Here is a 22,241-nt window from a genome sequence, read left to right on the forward strand (position 1 = left end):
ATTTATAAATTTAAATATTCTTTAACCATGTGCCATCTCCGGATGAAGAGGTCAGTTTTCAGTTGTAATGATGCAGTCATTTTTTCCATCAAATAAATCTGCTTCAGTCTCTGTTTCCATTCAGTAACGGTTGGTGATTTAATGTCTTGCTAGTTAAATGAGGACGTCTTTAAATATGAGGCAACAGCTCGGGGGAAACAGATACTGTGACTTTGTCAGAGGTGACTTCTCGGATCCCTTTTTGCCTTTGATTTATAGCCTGAATCCAAAGCTACAGTAGTTCCTTCAATACAGCACGATGTTCGTCTGGTAAACTGTGTTCCCATTTAGAGTAACACGGAAGCAGGCGATGCTTTAGGGCGTTGCTACCTTGTGATTGACAGGTCGCTGCCACAGCTTTAAAATAGACAAAGGAAATCAATTATCGCCTTCGGCTTGGTATCAGTTTAGATTAAATCTGTAATATCTTTGACTGAGCTTCTATCCTTTTTTCGTGCGTTTCCGACGGCCCTTAACTGTGTTTCATCATTTTGATCACCCTCTCATCCATAATCACAGTTTATGAACAAAAGCCCTCATGCACATCGTCGCTGTGGTTAAGAACACAAATTGTATAAATGTTTTACCATCATGAATGAATCGGTCAATATTCAAAACCACAGACTAATCTCTCCCTTTTGTAAGAGCATTTCCTCACTTAAGATGACTAATAACTTACAGAGCAGCACACTAATAATATCCTGGACTTGTTCACCAGGGAAGCCATTATGCAGGAGTCTTTTTTTTATCCATCTATATCTATATATGTGTTTGGAAAAAGATTGTTCGAATACAAGTCCCTCAAATTTTGCCCCCCCCCCCCCCCCCCCCCCCCTTCTTTTCTTCTGTAGGAGAAGTGCCATCAGTACTGGCCAGCAGAGCGTTCGGCCAGGTACCAGTACTTTGTGGTGGATCCAATGGCAGAGTACAACATGCCCCAGTACATCCTCAGAGAGTTCAAAGTCACAGATGCCCGGGTATGTTGGTCTCACCCTGTGCGAGTATCACCCTGTGCGAGTTTACCCTTGTGTGTCTGTGCGGGGAGGAGGGATGGAGGGGAGGGGGGGAGTTGATTGGCATTTTCCACAAATACAACCAGCCAACCCAAATTCCTCCTAATTTTAGTTTTTTTTACACAAATGCTGACAGTCTTGCTGTTAGAAAAAAAATACTGGCTGTGATTTCAAGGTAGAGATGATCAGGGCGCATCCCATGTTATTTGTCCTGACAGGCTGACATCAAGTGAATGCACCATCAAACATGTTTACCCGGATTTAGCGACAGCGTGCTTGCTCTATGGATTGTGTGTGTGTGCGTGTGTGTGTTTGTGTTCCAAGATCACTGTGAAAATACATGAAAAGCATAGCCTTCAATCCCCAAGGGCCAGTACAGCAACTCCCTGTGATGCAGTATTTTCAATGGGCTATAAATACACTTTACTGTCATGAGGAGGCCTGCAGCACTGCACTCTAATCCCACACCCCCTCCTCCTTCCACATATAGGGCGGTATACACGAAGTGTGCGTAGAAAGAGAGAGAGATTAAGAAATACTTTTCCCAGTATGCAGGAAAAACATTTAATTCTATACATGCTGACATCACAGTGCTGTGTGCCGTGGTCTCGGAGAGCCCAAGTCCTGCTGGGTTCCTCTGCTGCTTGATCGTCAGCTCGGTTCATATTGCATCCCAAGTGTCATTTAGCTGCTTTCGTGACTGCAGGGAGAAGGCCCAGGTTCACCGTAGTCGCAGGCGCTGACGGAGGACGTGTGCTGCCGGTTTTAGTTGTTGTTGAGTGCATATTAAAGCCAATGCTGCAGAGAGAGATGTGCAGAAACTGCAAAGTACAGAAGAGTTTTATATGCTCGAAGTGATTAATAAAAGCATCCAAGGAAGCACGACTGGATATTAAACATAATATACCACCAAACATATTTCACATTTGTTTATATGTTTCCTAAATGTACTTTCTTGTTGCCCCTCAGGACGGCCAGTCCAGAACAATCCGCCAATTCCAGTTCACTGACTGGCCCGAGCAAGGAGTGCCAAAAACTGGAGAAGGCTTCATTGACTTCATTGGACAAGTGCACAAAACCAAGGAACAGTTTGGGCAGGATGGACCAATCACTGTACACTGCAGGTGAGTAAGACCACGGATTTATTTTAGAATCATGAAATGGAACTTTATTCAACGTTCACCAAGAACACGCAAATATTTTAAAAGCAAGTGTACCGAATTAAAAAAGTCATGGGATTTCCTGCGCTTTATCCTTTTAAGAAGCTTAACACACTCATTTTGGTTATAACATTTTGGTATTTACAGTTTGCTAAAAGTAATGCAGTCCCATGTTTGACGTTCACAGTGAGCCATGAAGGACATAGTGTTATTTCATCTTAAAGAGGCATTTATTCAACCCTACAGTCATTTAGGAGACTGATGTTTGTGTTGCTGTTGAGCTGCATCACGTTACTCTGACATGTGTTTTGAGTCGTGCCCAAAGGGTTTTTGTGCCAGGAAGGGCTTTCATATGCAAAACAAATCAGAAATGCCTTCCCACTTTGAACAACATAGTCACAAAAAGTGTTGCAGCCTCAGGCAGGCGACGTTGTAACGACTCCTGTGTGCGTTTGCCCTTCAGTGCCGGAGTCGGCCGGACCGGAGTCTTCATCACCCTGAGCATCGTTCTGGAGAGGATGAGGTACGAAGGAGTGGTCGACCTCTTCCAGACAGTAAAGACACTTCGCACCCAGCGGCCTGCCATGGTGCAGACCGAGGTAAGAACACACGCTGTTCACACTCCGTCACTATTGCATGTTTTTAAACTTGATGTTATCTAGTAATTGTCCTTTCTTGACTCCCGGAGCATTTTCTCTTTAATAGAGGTTTTAGTGCTTCAGGTGCTTCTTAGCGGGCCAGTGGCAAATGCTCCTCAAATGAAGAATGGATAAATACGTTCTATCACAAACCACCACTTTAAATGAGTTCATACACATTTTATGATAAAGAAAAGTTTGTCATTTGTTGTTGTTGTGCAAAAGTACATAATCTCTAGATTCATTTTCATTCTCATTTTATTACTTGATGTAAAAATGTATCACAGTATTGGTTAAGCTCACTACGCATTATTAAATGATTTATTTTACACGCAAACCATCAGGAAGATTTAATTGGCCAAAAACCTTGAAGCTGAATATGAAAATGCACACAGTGTATTGCTTAGCTGGCCGAAATGTGGCCATGATTGAAACCAAGTTGATTATTTCTAATATAACCCAATATCAAAAATGACAAACATGCCTCACAGGGCTTTACAATCTCAACAGCAACTCTTTCCCAGGAAAGACTTGCGTGCAATAGATGCTGTGAGCCGAATAGTACAACTACATAATGAATAACATCACAGACATACATAACATGTTCTCTCTCCCCTCCTCTTCCTCAGGACCAGTACCAGTTGTGCTACAGGGCGGCATTGGAGTACCTGGGGAGCTTCGACCACTATGCAACATAACCACTCCCACCGAGCAGCTTCCCTGGTGCAACCTCTCAGGCGTGTGCCAAGTGTCCCATCTCAGCCACCATCCACTCACTCGACCCCCCAAAAGCCCGAAACCCTCGCAGCTACCAGAGGGGAGGGGACAAAGGGACGCGCGCCCCGCGGACCCGGAGATCGGGGTTCAAACCGATCGCGGCGATCCGCGCCGACGTAACCAACGACATGAGATTTTGCTTTAAAAATAATAACAGAAACATTACAACGACAATGCAAAAGACGACAACACACGTGTACAGATGCGACGGAGCAGAGCGGCAGCTCGCCTCTCTGCTGCGTCGAAGCCAAACCTCCCTGATTGTCAAAGGCTACTGGTAGCACTAAGAGAGTCTCTCTCTCCCTCTCTGTCTCTCTCTTTGATTTTTTTGTTACATTTATTGTTATGATTCATTCATTGTGTTAAATGTTATTGTTTAGTATATTTGTGATTTCTATAATAATTTTAACATCGAACATTTCTTCTGTCTTAAGCTGCCCAGCCTGGGGGGTGATTTATTTTCATAATCGGTACTTTTCTGTTTTTATTATTATTTTAGGGTACTTTAGAACAAGGGACATGTATTTTTAACACGTTCCCAGACACTAATACAAGAGGAACACTGTTCTCTGGGCTGCTGTCAGATTTCTTTTGTGATCGGACATTATTGTTTTATTCATTTTGTGGGTCATACATTTTGTGTTTGGTCTTACTCAGTTCAATTTCTCAAAAAATTGCCTTTTCACTTGCCGTTTTGGATAAAAGAAAAAAAAAATCCACTTTGAGAAAAGTGATTTCAGAGCACACACTTGCTAAAGTTTGGCCTGTAAACTTGGTAGCTACTTACAAAAGCAGGAAGTGAAATAGCTGACAGGAGACTAAATCAGAGGTGTACAGAAATGGAAAGCACATGATTTCTACGTGTTCTTTTGTTGTTGTTTTGTTCTACATCAGAAGCCTGCGGCATTGAGGCCTTCATACTCCACAGCGGAGAACTGAGGAAACAGACTTTTTCTACCCAAAGGGTAGTTGACAGAAAATAATCTCTGATTTCCGAATAAAGTTGCTCTTCAAGTCCCTCCCATCTCCTCGCTGCCCATTGGTCCGCTCAGTCGGCTGGAGCTGAGCCACGCCCACCGAAAAGGAGCGGAAGCGCTTTCAGACGGGCGGCAAGGTGGAGCCGACAGCGCTGACCCCTGTACAGAATCAACCATTCCTACCGGAGGGAAAGGGACTCTGCCCCTTTGGACTGAAACCTGGTGTTATTTTATACAGAAATACAACTATAAATATATATAAATATATATAATTATGATTGATTATATATATATGTACAATTACACATAGATATATACACAGCTTCAAAGGTATATTGTTAAAAAGGATCAATTCCGCTGATCTACCAACCCGACGGGGACACTGCAGAGAGACTGCCGTCCCAGGGTGTGTATTAATGGAACCGCCCATGTATCTACTGTACTACCATAGTAATCTTTGACCGCTGTTTGTCCGTCTGAATGAGGGAAAAACAGCACAACCCCCCCACTCCCACCCATTCAGATGGGCTACTCCTCACCGAGCACCACTCAAGCACACGTCTTCTCCCACACGAGTCGCGGGAGGAAGAAAGGGGGACTTGAAAACGCTGGCGATAAACTCTACAATGTTCATTTTTACCTTGTGAATGCTTTAGTGCTGTAGGGGTTCAATCTGTTGTACACACAGTCTGTTTTCTATTTGTTGATAAAGAACTGGAATTTAAAAAGAAACTGTTGATGAAAATGAAAAAACATTGATGTTAATAAAGTTAAATAATTGGGTTTTTGTACAAATGTTGGTTTGTGATGCATTTCTTCATCCCGTCCAGTGAAGAACAGCTTGTCGAACGATAAAGCGTTCGCGGGTTTGACTCCAGCCCTTCGCCCCGGGGGGGCGGGGGGGGGACACCAGGAGGCCGTCTGCCTTCGCCGTCCTTTCCAGGAACGTTCGCCTTCACTCCGCCCAAAATGTTTTCCGCATGTATGACCGCTGTTTGCTTCGCGATGGGACCTTACATCCGCTCCATCCTCGTATCTCAGGGACGCTTTCAGAATGTTTATTGCACGAGGCACAAACATCCACTCGTGCTCAAGGATGAACTGATTAGAATTTCATGGCCAAAGATCTCCGCCTTCCCTCTAAAATATATTTACGGCCGTAAATCAATAACTCCTCTAGCAATCGTGACAATTTCACACAAATGTCTGATAGGATCAAAAATAAGCAATTGATATCATTTTGGACAGATGTTGAAGTACGCTACAGCTGGATTGGAGCCATAAGACCTTTGTTACTGTAGAAAGTTCAATCACTGTCTCGATGTTACCTTGAATTCTTACACTCGGCTCACGCTTGCTCAGCCGGATGTGTTTTAAATTGTAATGTTTAAGCCCCGAGGCATGCGACTGCATAAACGGGATTATGCTGGATATCTGTGAGAGTTTTAAACAGATGTTTTGATATAACTTTGCATTCGTTGCACGGAGCCTCCATGTACTTTATAACAAATATGAATATATCTTTCAGCTTGTTTGCTTATGTTGACATGGAAATTTCGCTGTCAATCTAATCAGATTAAACCACACAGTCAGTCACTCCGTCTGGATGGAGCAGATTTGTTGCGTTTTGAATTCTTAATATTTTATCATTCAATATCTAAATACAAATGATCAATGTGTATCAATGCAGTGTGTGTGTGTTCTTAAAGAACTTCAGTTCAGTCTCACTTCCCACCAGCCGCCCTCTCAGCCACTTCAATGATTTTCGGCGGAAAAGTCTGAAACGTTTTGGGAATTTGATATTTATCCAAAGTGTAATGAATATTCCATCTGCCACAAATGTTATTTAAAACACAGGAACAAACAGGTTGCCGCAGTGACAAGCCGAAGAGGACGACAAAAGCATACGGACAGAAGATAACTCTGGATTTAGGGATTGAAGGACTGAAGATGTTTGTGCATTTGGCAAACGACCATAGTTCTCTAGTGATTTAATTGTGCTCCGAACCACATTGCAGAAATTCACGCCTTTGACGAGGAGTTTGTTTTGCTCCTTTTTGTTGTGATAATACTGACACGTTGTTGGTCTGAGCGAGCCTTTGTTTTAGCTGTGATAATATGCACATATTTGTCGTTAAGTTTGAGATTAGTTATTAGTGGTAGGTTGTGGAATGTGGAATGTTTCCTTGTAGCATTTTACAAAATGTTTGTATTGGACACAAGAGCCAACTGACATCATTGTTGTCACATGATCTCAGTTCAGGTGCAATTCTTCCACATTTAGGAGCCAGTATGAACTGTATGGAACCCGCTGCCTCTCCTTAATACCCGTCTTTACTTTACCTCAGTGACTTGTTATCACTATCCTCTGGAGATACCATGACTAATCCGATCGGGTAAGGAAATTAGAAAACATATGGCTGCCTAATCTACGTTGCAGTACATCGTGATGCTGAGTTGTGTGTCTCTTGTAGAGATTGTGCGCAATCTGCCCGAGTTGAAGAAGACCGTGAAGGTAAGTTGCTCTGCATGGAGATTAAAGCCAAGTTGGAGGATTTGCTGTCTGACAGCCACCTGGCGGAGGACTGCTTCCTGCTGAAGCACGTGCAGAAGAACAAGCAGGGCTACGTCAGTCTCAAGCTGCTCACTGGTTCGAAAAAGGTGAGAAGAGGAAAAAAAAAAGAACAAATTTGAATCACATTTTGGCTTCAACGACAGCGAGATGTCGTGTGCTTTCTGAGGTGTTAGCATTCCGCCAGTTTGAAAGGAAACAACCCAGTGAAATGCAAACACGGCTAAGGCTGCTGCTGTTTGTCTCAGATAAAGGCCCTGACCACAAACTGGCACGTGACTCTGGCGGCAGCGGAGGACTCTGAACTTCTGGCGGTGAACGAGGAACGCACCAAAGTGAGGCGGACAGAGCCGCTTCCCCGATGGCTGCTGTGTTCCCCCACCAGCAAGCTCCTGCTCGCCTGGAACATTAGTGCGAGGAGAACCACTGAAGAAGACGGAGCACCTCGAGGCCAGGAGCAACCTCGCCTCTCGGAGATCATCCTCCAAAAGTTTAGCGTGCACGGCGGTGTGACGTCACTCTGGATGCTGCATCCCGGCAAGAAGCTCCCCAAGGAACTGCAGTGCTACGCCAAGCGCCACAAAGAGCTCGGCCGACACCTGTGTGCAGTTGTGAAGTTCGACCGTTTGGACGAAGTCCGCAAAGCCTACAAAGCCCTGAAAGCAGAGGAGAAAAAGTCTAACGGCGACGGCATGTGCGTTGTGCCTTTGGGATCCCAGGCAATGCTCCGCGTCACCAGTGACCAACCATCAGATGAAAAGAACCAGGGCGAAAACGAGGAGGAGGATTCGTCCCAGGGGGAGGCCTCTGCTCCACCGAAGGTTTCTGACACGCGTCGACCCCAAAAGTCCTCCAACAACTCAGTGCTGATCTCCACCGGCTGCAACAGGCAGTCCTTCCCCTGTTGGAACCAGACGTTCAACAGGAGGAGCTGGTGGTCTGGAGATGGTGGCGACGGGAATTCTCAGGGCCCTTGGGTGCGCAGTCGCAAATTTGCGGCCAGCGCGTTGGACGCCAGGGTGGCCGAGAACGGGAACGCGCCCAACGTGGTGCAGAGAGTGCTGCGTCAGCCCCGCGGCCCCGAGGGGACCAAGGGCTTCCACAGCAGAGGGAAGCTGCTGCTCCATCCAACTCGCCCCGGGGTGCAACTCCCACTTTGCTGAATAGCAGGAGCAGGTGTAGGGAGCAACGGCACGCCACAATCATTATAATACGAGGAAGGAAATAAAGTGTTTTTTTATTGAATGAAAAAAAGAAAAGCTATGTGGTTCTTGGTATCTCTGTTGGTGAGAGATTGTTTAGTCTGGTTTGCATGTAGTTGTAAACAACTGACAGGCGGGGGCAGCATTTAGCCGTGTCCACAGCTGTGTTATTCTAAACACCCAGTTGGTCCTTGTCAAGCTGTAGTTGCGTGGGAGGTAAATACACTGCAAAGCATGTAAATAGAGGACAGCAGTATTAGCGGGAGGTACAAATTGTTACACAAACTGAGGCCTTTGAGTGCTGAAGTAAAGTAGGAAATGTCTCAGAATCCACGTAGGCCCTTTTCTGCGCTCCCGGCTCAACGCATCTGGGCACAAATTGAAAATTGCAATGTGTATTTGTTCTCGGGCCAGGAATGATTTACCTTGTTGCCACTTTCTCCAAGAAAGGGTTGTTGTCTTTCAACATGAGACTTTGGAAAACAAAAAAAAAGCCCCCATCGTCCCACTGCATCTTTTTCAAAAATAACTGTTTAGATTTTGGTTCTCTAAAAAGTACCTTTCCATTCTCTGAGATGACATTTGGCTGAAGGCTACTCGTCCAATCATCAAACCACATCTTGTGCAAGACGAGCATAGTGGCCGCATTTGTGCCGTATTTCCAGCCTTTTTAACGGCACCTCCACTGGAATGGTGTGTTTATAGTGTAACTGATTGAGGGCTTCCTTAAAATCTCGCCCAAACTTAAACAAAATGTGTTTCTCCACTCATCCGCACCCAGTGGAAAGGATTCAATCCAACGTGTAAAGGATTCTATCGTAGTGAAATTGGAAACACACTTTGGTGTTTTCTTTCTTCCCTTGTATATTCTGAAGGTCAGTTAGTCTCCATGACTAATGTAATCTTAGCTGCTGAGTGAGACTGTGCATCGTATACAGATCGGATAAAGTGTTTCACGCTTATTGTTTCTGACTTGGTTTGCCAATTAACAGCTGTTGGAATTTTATGGCAGAGGAGGATGGTCCATGAAAACCTCCACACATCTGTGAACAAGATGTAAAGAGTAGAAATGTTCCTGCCCCACGTCAGGAAATGTTTCTGTGCTGATGGTTCCTTTTCAAGGCTAGAAAAGCACGATATCGCCTGCTAACTGGAAGTCATTATGCATTTACATGGTCTCCTCAGCCAGTAATAGTATGTCAAACAATTTAGATATAATCATTTCGTGTTTTTAGGGGCGAGATGATCTGCTGGAATTTGCACCTGCTGACCAAAATAGTCCAAATGTGAAGACAATAACTAATGTTTCCGTGATTCGTGGCGATGGTCAGCGATGAAGGGTTTATATGAAGAGAGTTTGTGTTGGCGTCCGCTCAACCTGCTCTTTAGGTCATTGACATAACAATCGTAATACACATTTCGCCTAATACACACCAGTATGAGACAAGCCTCGCATAAAGGTCCCTTTGGTCTTTCCATTTTTCTCTCAACCAGCAATAAAGGAGATTTTAGTCCCATAACGTTGGCGAATAGCCACATTTCCGCCTCGCTGTTGGAATTTTGTGTACAACTTGGCCTGAGGGTATCCGAATGACTCATGACATTAGAATGGGATGTTTGTCAAAATATTATTTGCTTCCTGTTTTGACGCTGACCTCCTGCTTTATTTCAACGTCGACATTCAACATTGTACCTTTGCATTTATTTGACGCTCCCAAAACAGTGTGACTGTGCGACTTTGTGTGTTTTTCTTGTATCTTCCCTTTCGTGCATCGCTTCCCTTTTTCTCCTCCCTGCTTGGCCTTTGTTTATACATGTCTGACCCCACGCACCTGACACATTTCCCCGTGGATGGGGTGTTTATTTAGATTGCAGCATGGAGTTCGCGATACCTTCCAGAAGTACAACCATCTGCTCCTGATTTACGCCTCGAAGCTCCAGGGCTGAAGTACTGGTCCGTATTGGAGGGGACGTGAACGTGAGATTTTCGACAACAACACCCTGGTTTTATCTCAATCCGGCTGTACTATACAACTCCGCCGTGATAATTCCATTTAACTGGCTTTACTGTTGTCTTAGCACCGTTTAAACCAATTGTGAACTTTCTTAATTCCCGCTAAAAGATTGGAAAACACTTGCTTCAGCAGACCCTCCTGAGCTTCCCATTTGAGGCTTTTACCAATCTTCTCTCTTAAGATGGCCGAGTCTCCTGTGGCAGAAGGTAAATGTAAGCCCTCACTCAGGCCAAAGCATCCTTTAGGGCTCCTGGAGCTCGAGCCAGGGAGATTATCATGTCAGGAGTAATCCGACTCTGCCCACAAGCACAACTCCGGAGGAGGAGGAGCAACAGCTGAGGAGGGGAGGCTGGAGGCAGCGGCATCAGAGGAGCTCTCTGCTGCACTTACCATAACCACGCTCTCCCTCCTCACCCCAACCCATCTTCTCAACCCACAGAGTCGCCTCCCGGAGCTCCAGAGGAGACACGCTGCCGGAGATGGGGTAAGGAGATGTGCGTTATCTTTACAACCACACTGTGGTTTGGAGATAAAATGAGATGGAAACAGATGGAATAAGAGTTAAGGTCTGTACATCACATTGTTGTGCCGTTCTCTGTTTCTCTGTCTTCTGAAAAGGAAGACGGCACGGTTTGCACGCCGAAGAATGATGAAAGAAGCTTACTGAAGTGAGCTGGATGCCAAGTCCTGAACCCCCTCGAATCACTCAACTCTCCTCTTTTCGCATGGATCAACCTGCGTGGCATGAAGCTCACGCTTACATCCAGAGGAATGTTGATCTTGATCTTTGCAACCTGACAGCGTTCCGTGGAAATGCAAATATGATAGAAGAATAGTCTGGACCCGATTCAAGACAGGACACCTCCCGTACTCGCAGGCGCAGGGAGTTGTGATGATTTTCTGGGGAACAAGCAGGAGTCCTGCCCTCACTTCTCGCCTGTGTTGTTGATGATGATGATGATGATGATGATGATGATGATGATGATGGACTTACCCAGCCAGCACTTGCCAGTGGAGGTCAGCTGAAGACGACTCCACGCAGCTAAGTCTGGATTAGCCGGCCGAACGGTAAGGACACCACATCTTCTTTTGTTAGTTTAAGCCGGCGGCTTATGGGCAAGGCGACAGGGATGCCTTCGCCGGGTGCTCGAGTGGCAGAAAAGCACACGTTGGATTATTCGTGTCAACAAGTGGCCCTGACTGGGGCCGCGTGTCAATAGTGCCGAGCTGGCTGTCACGAAATGTTTGCGGAGCGGTTACCATTGATTTATAAGGTCGTGCCGTGATGTTGTAAAAGCAAAGTGAAGAAATCATTAGAATTTTCCTCAAGAATTCGAAATGGCTCACACGCGGAACGGTGCCGTCAGGGAGGAATATGTTATTTTTCCCGTCACTTAACCAACATGGTGGTTCACCTCATTACCATGCGTAGCTGCTCCACTAATGCTCCAAGGCCACCCCCTCCCCCTTCCCCCCAGAAGTTGAAATACTGCTTTACCAGTTATGAAATAGTTATTCTAAGTAATCATGATTCTCTGCGTTCGTTATTTTAACACTTTTTGTGGTCTAAATAATTAAGAGCTGGATCAATTTGCTGAACTGAAAATGTAACGAAAGTACAATGAAGCAACTTGACAATACTCACAATGGGCATTTTAGTGAAGCGATGATCCTCACTAAACCCATATCATACTTTGAGATTATACTGTATCCAGCAGAGCCACAAACAGGCCGGGTTCGGGATTAAGCCTGAAATCAATTGAGCCGTTCGGCTGTCATAACGTGCCAACGGTGGTCATAACGGGAGGAAACTGACGGGGAAGCTAAACCTCTGCTCCCCCCCTCATCGTCTCATCAGCACTCATTCGTCAGATCCACGCCTACATATGCGTGTCAGTAGTTTGAGGGAGAGCATCGGCATATAAACTCAAATCCCCTCATATTTCAGATGTTTGACTTGCTCGTACTTGCTCGTGTGGGTCATATATTTTTCAGCGTGTGCCAGACTGCAGTCGACCTTTTGTAGCAGTAACGTCGACGTGTTTAACATGGGTTTGGACGGGATGCTGTTGTGTTCATAGAGGATCTGGCATTGACAGATTAGCAGCAAGAATAGCAGCTTACGGACTCTTCTTTAGAAAGTAGCCGAGACGAGAATCATTAATCTGGTGGCAGGTTGACGTTTTCCCCCCCGAACATGAGGGTGCCTCTCTGTTTGTTAGAAAGTCTGTCTGAATGCACGACAGAACCACAGCGTGACTCAACTCTTCCAGGAATAGCAAAGGGCAGACAAATCGGGATTGGTGTCAGATGTGCGTCTGTAAGTGTATTTTCCCTCACACCTTGTTAACGCCGCGCCAGCAGCGACGGGCTCCAGTTGTGAGATTTCGTGCTCGCCTGGTGGGTCACTTGATGTGATCCATATAAATCCGAGCAACGTGACATTCGGGGAATCTTGTCGATAATTTATAGAAAATGCGTTAAATATATCACAGTTTTTGGTCCCTGCCCACAAATTTGCCCCTTTTTTTTCGTTCTCAAAAGTGAACTGCGATTTTTCTCAGTAACAAGCAACAGACTTGTTTTAATCATCCTCTGGTTACTGATTGACAGAACCAAGCCTTTTTTTGGGGTTGCATTTGAAGCCAGGCTGTATTCAGAGCAGCCAGTCCTGGCTCAGAAGATCCACTTTCTTTGCGGCCTTCTTGGCCCCTCCGGGTGCCACCAGCCACAGATCTGACCAACACGACTCGTCACTTTTCCGCTTCATGGTTCTGACTCGAGGCAGGACATACATTTTGAGGTAAGAAGGAGAAGAAGAAAAAGAAGCGCCTGCCGGTGCTGGGCCCTGCATGCTGACCTAATCCCTGAGTTAGAGGTGTCTGACGGATTAACACACGGAGCGCACACACACACACACACACACACACGCATATACCAAGGCCCATGCTCCGCCACCAACACTGCAGCCAGGTGTTAACCCACGTGACTGCGGATAAAGCCCCCAGGCATTAGTGCTAATCCCGCCCTGATCTTTGGAATATGTCCCTATTACCTCCCCAAGCACTCTCTAGCTGTCCCCATGCCTCCTGATGCTCACTTAAGAGGGAAAAGACAGGACGAGGCCTCATGGACTCCTTAGGGCACATTGTTTTCTTGGAACAACACAGTAGGTGCCTTTCCCGCTGTTTCTTGTGCTCCTCTGTTATCTTTCCTGCACAAGTATTTCTGGGGCGTGTTCAGAGTAGCGCAGAGACAGACGATCACATGGGTGGAGCTGAGGTGAAGCGCAGCGCGGTTAATTATGCTCTGTAGGCCTCGGCTCGTGAGGAGAAAACAAATTCACAGCGGGCCAGACCTGCGGACCTTTGTAGATCTCAAACAGCAGCGGCGTTACGTAAACTGGATTATCCAGCGTTATGTGATGGTGCTGCTGGGAGCGTCCGAGCGCCCCGGAGGCGAAGTGGGTGTCTGGGCGATAATGGAAGGTTAGACTTTGCATCGATTTCTCCACGGGCCAGTGTCATGTGATTTGGGAGAAGTGAAAGCACTCAAGTGCGGCCGGTTTGTGTTGATGGTGTGTGTGTGTGTGTGTGTGTGTGAGTCACAGCGAGTGAGAAGGAGTGAACAGGCTGTATTTAACGAATGTGTAGTAAAAAATGAGTGAGACATAAAAGTTGGTATCTGCTTTCTTTCCAGCACAAAGACGCTCTTCATTCTTCTCTGTGATCTTCTCTCGCTGTAATCGTGTCACGCTGGTCAAGATCCAAGGCCCCCCCCCCCCCCCCCCTCCCGTGTCCGCCGGCTTCATTCACAAGACTTAACCACAGACGCCCCTCATCCCCAATTGGACAGATCTCCTCTTCATCTCTCTGAGGCGGAATGCCTCCATCTTGAATGGGAGGGAGGGAACAATACGAGTGCCGTGCTGCTGTAATTACTTCACTGCCAGCTTAGCAATGCCACTGACCCATTTACATCAATTTTATTGTGGCCATTTAAATAATGCGATCTTTGAGTCCCCAACAAGAGCTCGCTTGAGGATTGTGCTCCGGTCGCACGACGCATGCGTCCGGAGAACACGTCATGCCTCGGGAATGGCTTTGGCAGACGGGAAGTCTTGACCGTCCGGCTCACTTTCATGGTTTTCCTCCAACCACCCGACAGTCCTCTGGGACCGTTTTTGCGGCCTGCTGGTAGCTCTTCGGGTGACATCAGGTGTAGGCAAAAGCATTTCTTAAATACCTGACATTCCGACATGCCGCTCTCACCAGAAACACAGAAATCCCGAGCGATGGTCTTTTGTCTCTGCCTGGGAGTGCGTTTGCTTCGGGCCTCGCTCGTCGGAGCGGCGTGATCTCCCAACACACAGGAGCGTGCACGGGCGCAGCGGCGCTGGTTCTTTGCGGGGGCCAGGCATCGCCCGCGTAGGAGCTGTTTCAGTCATCCCTGCGACTCGTCTGCACTTTTATGCCTCAGTTTGAGGATGTCTTTTCCTTCTGCTGGAGGGTCCTCTGGGGGTCCATTAAGTCCTCTGCCTTGTTGCTCTGTTTTGCTGGAAAACGGCAGCATTTGTCCTCTCAGGAAGTGAACTACTCATTCGTGTCTTTCCGTTGCTGGTGCCCCCCCACCCCCATCAATCCCTGTATATTTATGTCCATGACAGCGAGGGGGCCAGAGGTAGATATTAAATATCTTTACTGATTAAACATCTGCGACCACCTGAGCACCTCCACCAGGCTGCTTGGCGTTGTTGTTGGCGACTGCAGATGAGACTAATGTGTTTCTGAGTGAAGTAATTATGACAGTCAAAGAGCCTTTAGGACACGAGAGGCTTTGTCCGTTGCTTCAGGCAATGAGACATTGGAGGACTTATCTGTTCTTCACCAGCTCGTTCTCTTATCAAGATGAGCAACAGTGCAAACAGACCTCAGACGTTGATTTATCGCGGCCGTGTGAGATTGTTGACTCTGTGACTGAGTAATTGTCCCTAAATGACCTATTTATAACATTAAAAATCAATGCTGTCATTCTTGGCCGTATCACAACAAACTGGCTCATTTTAAATTGAGAAAAATGTATCAAATTAAGAACTTGGGCAGCTCATTTTCTGGCGTTGAGAGTTGGTGGTGAACCGAAACAAAATGAGACTTTCCATAGTGGCTTCTATATATCACATATGTTGATTAAATACAACACAGAGAAAGGAAAATCAGACAAACCGTATGGCGAGTGACATTGTGCAGCAGCCGCGGCTCCACGTCGCCTGCGTTAAATGAGGTTGCGAGTTGAAATGTTTGACTTTCGAACGAATAACATTCTACCCCTTCATTGTGCAGCGGCAGCTTACCACGTCAAGCCCAGATGGAATTATGAATGATGAGTCAAGCTTTGACTGATAGGACTGGTTGTACCTGTTTATACTGTGTTTATACCACTGCAGCTCATGCGTGCAACGTCTTTTTAAACGTTCCTTCTGCGGTCTCCAAAACAGTCGGACTCTCCCAATTTGCATCCTTTGTTTTTGTTTTACTTCCGTGACTGCAAAATGTTAAGTTCACCCACAAAACCAAATTTTCATAAACGTATGTGATTTTCTGCTTCTATACTAAATAAAGTCTACAAAGACCGTGTCCCTCTGTAGACGCAGCCTGTATATGTACATTACAGAATACAGTCTGGCAAAACACTTTGTGAGGCCGGTCTGGGTTTTCGGTTAGTCACCGCCGGTGTACCGTTTCCAGCTCCGGGGGAAATGTTTTCCTCACTGGTGACACGATATGAAAAATACAAAGAAATGAGGTTGTAAAACTATCTTTGAGAAAAGCCAAGATATGGCTCCTGCAGAATGAGTTTTTGTGGCTGCGATTGTAAGGGCCGGGTGGTGCGAGATAAAGGGATGCAGAACACGTGTTCACTCAGGCCTCATCACACAGCATTAGGTGTGGTTCCTGTAAAGGATTTCCCTCCTCTAAAGGGATGGTTCAGGTACATTTACTTCTGCAAAGAAGACATGTGTTTTCTAGAAATGAAGAAAAAGAAGCTTACGTTGGCCATCTGCATTGTTTAAATGATGCACAAACCTTTCAATAGTTTCGCAGAACTAATCCGGTCTGCAGTTCAGTTGAAATGGGAAATTACAGTTTGGTTTCTTCTGTTCCAGGCAGCCCTGATTAAACACACAACTGCATTCTCATGTGTCAGCAAGAGACGTCAAGCCAACCCACTTAAGCGAAAACGAGCTGACAGCAGAATCGGAAAAAAGTAAACCGCCGGTAAAAATAAAAGGCTCGCTGAGAGAAGTGGCTCCTCGGAAAGGTCAAAGAAATGTGATGGCACGGAACGCACCCGTTTCTGCTGCGTTGCGCTTTGACGTGACGCGTTGAGGAGGGTTTTTTTAACGCGACTGAAGGTGTGACTGTCCGAACATGTCTGACGTCTGTCTGTTTTGCCCCGACAGAGTTTCAATGCTCCTCCACGTTCTAAGATGAAGTTATGGAAAGGTGCTACTTTTGCCTTCGTGCTCTGTGGCGCAGCCCTGTCCATCCTGCTCGTTAAAAACACGGCCACCGTCGGACAGCTGAGACGCAAGGCGAAACACCCCAGCGCACCTCCGCCCTCGCCGAGGCCGCCGTCGCCCTCCGAGAACTCGCCGCCGCCGAGCGGCCCTCATCGCAGGATCCGCTCGACCAACGAGATGAACTCTCTCCTCTCAGAGTGTAAGATGAACTGTCTTCCTTCCTCGTGGTTTAGATGCTCGCCGCCTGGTTTCGTTTATTTAAAGACGTAAAGGTTTTAATGTTCCACATTATTCAAATTAGCAGCTCTTTAGCGAATTATTCTAACCTTCAGGAGGGGCCGATTCGTCGAATTACATAAGAACACCTGATTGCTGATCGCGTCAAACAAACAGCGCTCCTGTCAACTTTTCATCATGTGGCCACCGCGGTAGCCCGTGTTATCTCAATCCGATGAACCCTGCCTCACCCGTCTCTTTACCTCCTCTCTGCCAGTTTCCTCGATGTTCCAGAGCTTCACAGAGGGCGAGCTTCAGCACGTGGTGGAAACGTTGCTTGACAGGAAGAGAAGGAAGAGCCTGGGCGACAACCAGGCCCGCAGGACTAAAAGAGCCCGGAGGCCCAAGTCCTGCTCTCTGAGGCAGCTGGAGCTGACCGTGACCGAACTGGGTTTCGGCTACGAGAGCGACGAGACGGTGGTGCTGCGCTACTGCAGCGGCAAATGCACGGCCCACCGGAAGAACTACGACCTCGCCATGAAGCACATGATGCAGACGGGCTTCAGGCTGAAGGGCCGCAGGGACAAGGTGAGCAACGGGCCGTGCTGCCGGCCCACCGCCTTCGAGAAGAACATTTCCTTCTTGGACAACAAGAACCGATATCAAACGCTGCAAAATGTCTCCGCAACGAACTGTGGGTGCGTATGACCGCTGCTCTCTGCCTGCGCTCTGGAGAGTTGAGCACGGAAGACATGTATTTACATAGTCGTGTGCAATATTAACCCGAGGAAGCGAGGGAAGGACGGGAGTTTGTCTCCGGCCGCTGGCAGGCAGACTTGACTCATTTCGGTCTGTCCGTGCAAATCGCAGCCGGAGAGACACAGAAAATGACTTTTTGTTATCTTTTCTATCTGTCTAGTAACACTGTAAACTGTGGTGCAACAACAATGTAGCAACGTGGGGTTTGTGATGTTACATTGTAGTGGTAGTAGGCTACACTACACATCTACATAGACGAGCGACTAGACTGTTACTACACTTTCTGTCCTCGCGTCCGATTCTTTACAGGATGTAAATGGTGACTGAACATCACCTGCGATTACAAAGCCACACATAATAAATCTACCTTTACTTTAGGTTCTCGGATGTCGGACCATTAACCTGAAACCAAGTCCAGTAAATCAGCTGTCTCCAGAAAGTGTGTTTCTCAAAGGTGTGTTGAGTCGTCACCAGGGGTCACTGCTCTGTGACCTGTGTGCGTGCTCGTATTGCCGTTACTGATTGCAGTGTTATTACACAGGTAAAAGAGTGACATTGATAAGAGTTTGACGAGGAAAGAAAATCCTTTTCTATGGCTGCAGGTATGAGAGCCACCTTTAATTATTGTGTATATTGATGTTTAAAACACATAAATACCGTCTCACTTAAGTAACAGAATACGGAAATGGATCCCATCTGCTCTACAGAAGAATAACTTATGACACACAAAGACAATGTCATTTTGAGTCGTTTTATACTTTCCCCAAATAACCCATTATTGTAATTACCCACAATCCTCTGGAATTATGTGAATTCGACGCGGTTGGCGAATTCTCAAACTTCTCACACACATCTGCTGTCTCGAGTTCCAGGTGATGCAAACGCATTGAAACTGTGATCTGGGGGTAATTTATGAACGTTTACACTTTTAGCTCAAGCTGAGGCTCAAGTGTGAAAGTGAAAAATGGTTTTGGTGATATGTAGTGGCATGTTGTTTTTCTCTCCGACAGAAAACTATGACCTAGAGTCTAGATCTGGAAATGTGTTTGCACCCATCCATAAATCCCCGCCTGCAGAACAGCCTTCTGGCCCAGCAAACGCCTCCTCATTGATTTGCCTGGTAGAAGTTTAGGGGAACGTAAGCTGTTTGAGTGAATTGTGAAGCATCTTTTTCACCTTTCACCAATCTTTATTTGGTTTGACCCATTGAAACTGAAGTACAATAAATTATGTTTTTATTTAGTTTTTCTAGAGGAGTTGCAGTGTTGGGGGTGGATGCGGTGCATCTTTATTGTAGTTTATATTGTATTTATTTGGAAAGTAAATTATGGTCTTGCATATTTATTTAGCTTACCACACAGAAAGGGGACAGCTTATTATCATTAAGCAACTGTGCCAAAAAATTGTTTATCCAATATTGTATATTGACTGCTGAATAAACATAATTTCAGAGGTATGGATTTCTCCTCGACGATCAATCTTTGGGCGTTGAATATTCTGTGCTAATATCTTATTTCCAACAATGTAATACATCAATTAAAAAATAAAACTCTTAAAATGCAAGATGCTGTTAATTAAACAAACCTTGAGAGGAAAGTTAAAGATCAAATTACAAATATACGATGTGGCTGATAAAACAACACCACGTCCTGCTAACATCTAAAGGAGCTTCTGAAATGATCACAAAGCAGCACATTTACTGAACATCAGTGATTACGTGAGCTTACACAGACAGTTTGATCTCTCCAGTAAGCAGGAACAACCAGCAAGGATGTGACAGCACTTATTACAAATGTGTGCTAATCCGTAGCTGAAAATAAACGGCATGCACAGGCATGCACAAGGTTTTGGTTTAGATTTTTCTCATTTTCAGATTTCCTCCTCCATCCCAATGAAATGGAGGTGAATCCCATTTGGTTTTAACTGTTGCAGCATTTGAAATTACACTTAAAAAGTCTGCCGTGAGTGTTATCGAAGGATCTGCTTCCTGGTAGAAACACACTACCCGATAATCCAACTGCATTTTCTCGTGTACTGTCTTATCTTGTCTACCTTGGAATTAACCCACATCTCTTCCATTCTTCCTACCAATGTCTTTCCCCCTCTGCTCAGACCGTATGGTGGCTGCTGCCTGCAGTAGTGACCTGCTTTTGTGACCGTTCTCTTTTTTTTTTTTCTTTGGATGTTTTTTTTTTAGGTTATGGCAGAGGAAGGAGGGGTCCTTAATTTGTGTCCCACCTGCGTAACGTAGGTACTAGTAGTAGTAGTAGTAGTAGTAGTAGTAGCAGTAGTAGTTCAGTGTTGACATTGAAACGTCACACAGATACTTTTAAAAAAATTGTGATTTCTCCAATAACGGACAAATCAGCCCAGCAGGAGCAAACAGCCACAACCCATCTTACGTCTGACAGAAGGGAAAAACATTTGACTCTTTTCCAGGATGAACTTGCTTGGCATCTCACAGCAGGTAAAGCACTTGTAGGTGATATCATTAATTGCAGCTGCAGTCCTCTCTTGTATCTGATACGTTGCCCAGATATTCTCACTGACGCGTCTTGTTGGGAAACCAGAGCAGAACAACGGCATCGTTTATCTAGTAAGTATTACATTTGACCTTTGACCTTTGGGGGAGAGAAGGCGTGTTTATGAGATGTGGTTTAATCAGAAATGCTAATAACGACAAGACACGGCTCAACGTAACTCTTTTGATACACTCTAAATACATATTTTGTATCATGCAACATTGTTTGAGCATCTGAGCAGGAATTTTGCGCCTGAACTCCCAAATTGAAGTCAGGAGTTTTTTTCGGGTGGTTGGCGAGCTTTCACGTGATGTTGTCATTCAATATGAAGTAGACTCAGTATGTTTGGTGGCGTTTTTTCTCTCAGGCCCAAAATAAAAAAAAAACTGGAAAACTAGATAGAACTTTGGATGTAAGTTAAGTGATACCTTAAATTGAATGTGTTATTGCATAGTTCATCTCCTGAGTAGCACTTATGTTTAGCAGGAAAAGTAAAGCTCCTCCTGGCTCATGTTTGCATGAAGACTAAGTGCTTGTTAACTTAAATCCCAGAAAAAGCCAGACGACGCAACTGGTGCAACTTCCTGCGTGGTTACAAAGAAGCCACCGAGTTTCTCCTGCGGCTGCAGGCATTTGAGGCAACGCGGGAGTCAGCTTGAGTTCTCCCGCTTAGGAGTCGATCCTACACACAGATATGTGGCTGACGGATGATCCGGGGGGACTGTTTGTGAGTGAAAAAAAATGTGTTTTCTCCTCTGGGTTTATGAATCCCCAAGTGGAGCAGATGTTTTAGTTTGACCGTGACTGGCTGTATTTACTACAGCTGTGCAGAGAGGTTACTTCCACAGATTGTATTTTAAGCAATTTCTATTCTAAAACAGACCAGAGGAATAACTGAGGTACACGACCCGCACATCAAAGACTCAGACCCCCAAACATTTGGATTGAATGAAATCCAATTTATCCAAGAAGTTTCCCGTTACAAGAGCACAGAGAGAGGTTTGGAGAGCATTTCCCAACACATTGTATTTACATAGTCGTTTATCGGTATTTTCTTTACTCTGAGCAACCAAAAAATGCTTAAAATGTTTACAAGAGCAATTAAAGTGCAACCACTTTACCTCTAATACAAACAGATATTTCCGCTACTTGCCACCGCAGTAAATGCCGTAAAACCAAAATGTCCACACAACCACAGCAAAGAACTTAAGGGAAGGAAGAACATTTAATGAAAGCAACATTTACTTAGAAAATCTAACTGCACAGTAACACATGGCATCCATTTTGACCACAAAACATGCTTCGTGGAGAGGAATTTGTACAACGCATGGAATGTAGTTTGACATTTTCATAGAAAAATTCATTAGAGCGTGTTCTTTTTTTTACTTGACATTTTTTTCATGGGACAATAATGACAGGTCGGGCCTTGAGCCAGCAGCAGTTAATCAACTCCAAATTAAAAGAAGTGCATCTCTTATGAAACTGAACAGAGGAGCTGTTAAGCCAAAATAAAGTAACTCACCTTCTACCCTCTCTTCATCCATTCCCCTTAAATTAAACATTACACATGCTTGCAGATTTAAAGGAAAACCCTCAATATTGATTACAACATTGTAGCGTGTTGCAGAATAATAGTGTTGGTGTGTACAACACATCTGTTGTTGATAGAAGCCATGAAAAGATCCACAATAAACATGCCAAAGTATTACAACCTCCTCCCATGTCCAGCTGCAGCACGTTGGTGGGTTCAGTCTTCTTGAGAGGACGATAGCAGGACGCAGGATGCAGCGGTGACTCTGGAGGACCCAAACAGCCTGAACAACTGCTGCGA

The 22,241-nt window shown here is 45.4% G+C and overlaps 3 protein-coding genes across 27 annotated transcripts in view; all 3 read left to right on the plus strand.

The window, feature by feature from the left end:
* ptprfb (protein tyrosine phosphatase receptor type Fb) overlaps nucleotides 1–5,399 on the plus strand; it is a 135,122-nt gene extending 129,723 nt beyond the window's left edge. For 21 of the 22 annotated variants that reach the window (XM_078099444.1, XM_078099447.1, XM_078099454.1 and 18 more), the window contains 4 exons: nucleotides 891–1,016; nucleotides 2,022–2,176; nucleotides 2,676–2,811; nucleotides 3,480–5,399. In XM_078099444.1, coding sequence (XP_077955570.1) covers nucleotides 891–1,016; nucleotides 2,022–2,176; nucleotides 2,676–2,811; nucleotides 3,480–3,548 — 486 coding nt within the window. In that variant the 3' untranslated portion in view covers nucleotides 3,549–5,399. The remainder of the gene's footprint in view (nucleotides 1–890; nucleotides 1,017–2,021; nucleotides 2,177–2,675; nucleotides 2,812–3,479) is intronic. The other variant, XM_078099464.1, reaches the window with a different exon arrangement.
* A 2,249-nt stretch (nucleotides 5,400–7,648) lies between these two features.
* On the plus strand, nucleotides 7,649–19,366 carry LOC120816545 (neurturin). 4 transcript variants are annotated; one of them, XM_078099465.1, is made up of 4 exons: nucleotides 7,649–10,877; nucleotides 11,012–11,461; nucleotides 16,854–17,112; nucleotides 17,407–19,366. In XM_078099465.1, the coding sequence occupies exons 3-4, from the start codon at nucleotides 16,881–16,883 to the stop codon at nucleotides 17,835–17,837; spliced, it is 663 nt and encodes a 220-aa protein (XP_077955591.1). In that variant the 5' UTR covers nucleotides 7,649–10,877; nucleotides 11,012–11,461; nucleotides 16,854–16,880; the 3' UTR covers nucleotides 17,838–19,366. The 4 variants fall into 4 exon arrangements, with proteins under 4 accessions (XP_077955591.1, XP_077955593.1, XP_040028164.2 ...); XM_078099467.1 differs by having other exon boundaries at nucleotides 10,760–10,877; nucleotides 11,016–11,461; XM_040172230.2 differs by lacking the exons at nucleotides 7,649–10,877; nucleotides 11,012–11,461 and adding an exon at nucleotides 13,434–13,562.
* LOC120816543 (uncharacterized) lies at nucleotides 7,701–8,435 on the plus strand. Its single transcript, XM_078099469.1, has one exon. The coding sequence runs from the start codon at nucleotides 7,701–7,703 to the stop codon at nucleotides 8,337–8,339; it is 639 nt and encodes a 212-aa protein (XP_077955595.1). The 3' UTR covers nucleotides 8,340–8,435.
* Nucleotides 19,367–22,241: the final 2,875 nt, after the last annotated feature.

The sequence above is a fragment of the Gasterosteus aculeatus genome, chromosome 3 (assembly GCF_964276395.1).
Source record: "Gasterosteus aculeatus chromosome 3, fGasAcu3.hap1.1, whole genome shotgun sequence".
NCBI lineage: Eukaryota > Metazoa > Chordata > Actinopteri > Perciformes > Gasterosteidae > Gasterosteus > Gasterosteus aculeatus.

What these genes read in the sequence shown, in the direction of transcription:
- LOC120816545 (XM_078099465.1), top strand. Translation starts at nt 16,881, where the DNA reads ATGAAGTTATGGAAAGGTGCTACTTTTGCCTTCGTGCTCTGTGGCGCA. An exon ending in GAACTCTCTCCTCTCAGAGT is followed by an intron (nt 17,113 to 17,406) that starts GTAAGATGAACT and finishes CCTCTCTGCCAG; the next exon opens with TTTCCTCGATGTTCCAGAGC.
- LOC120816543 (XM_078099469.1), top strand. Translation starts at nt 7,701, where the DNA reads ATGCTGCATCCCGGCAAGAAGCTCCCCAAGGAACTGCAGTGCTACGCC.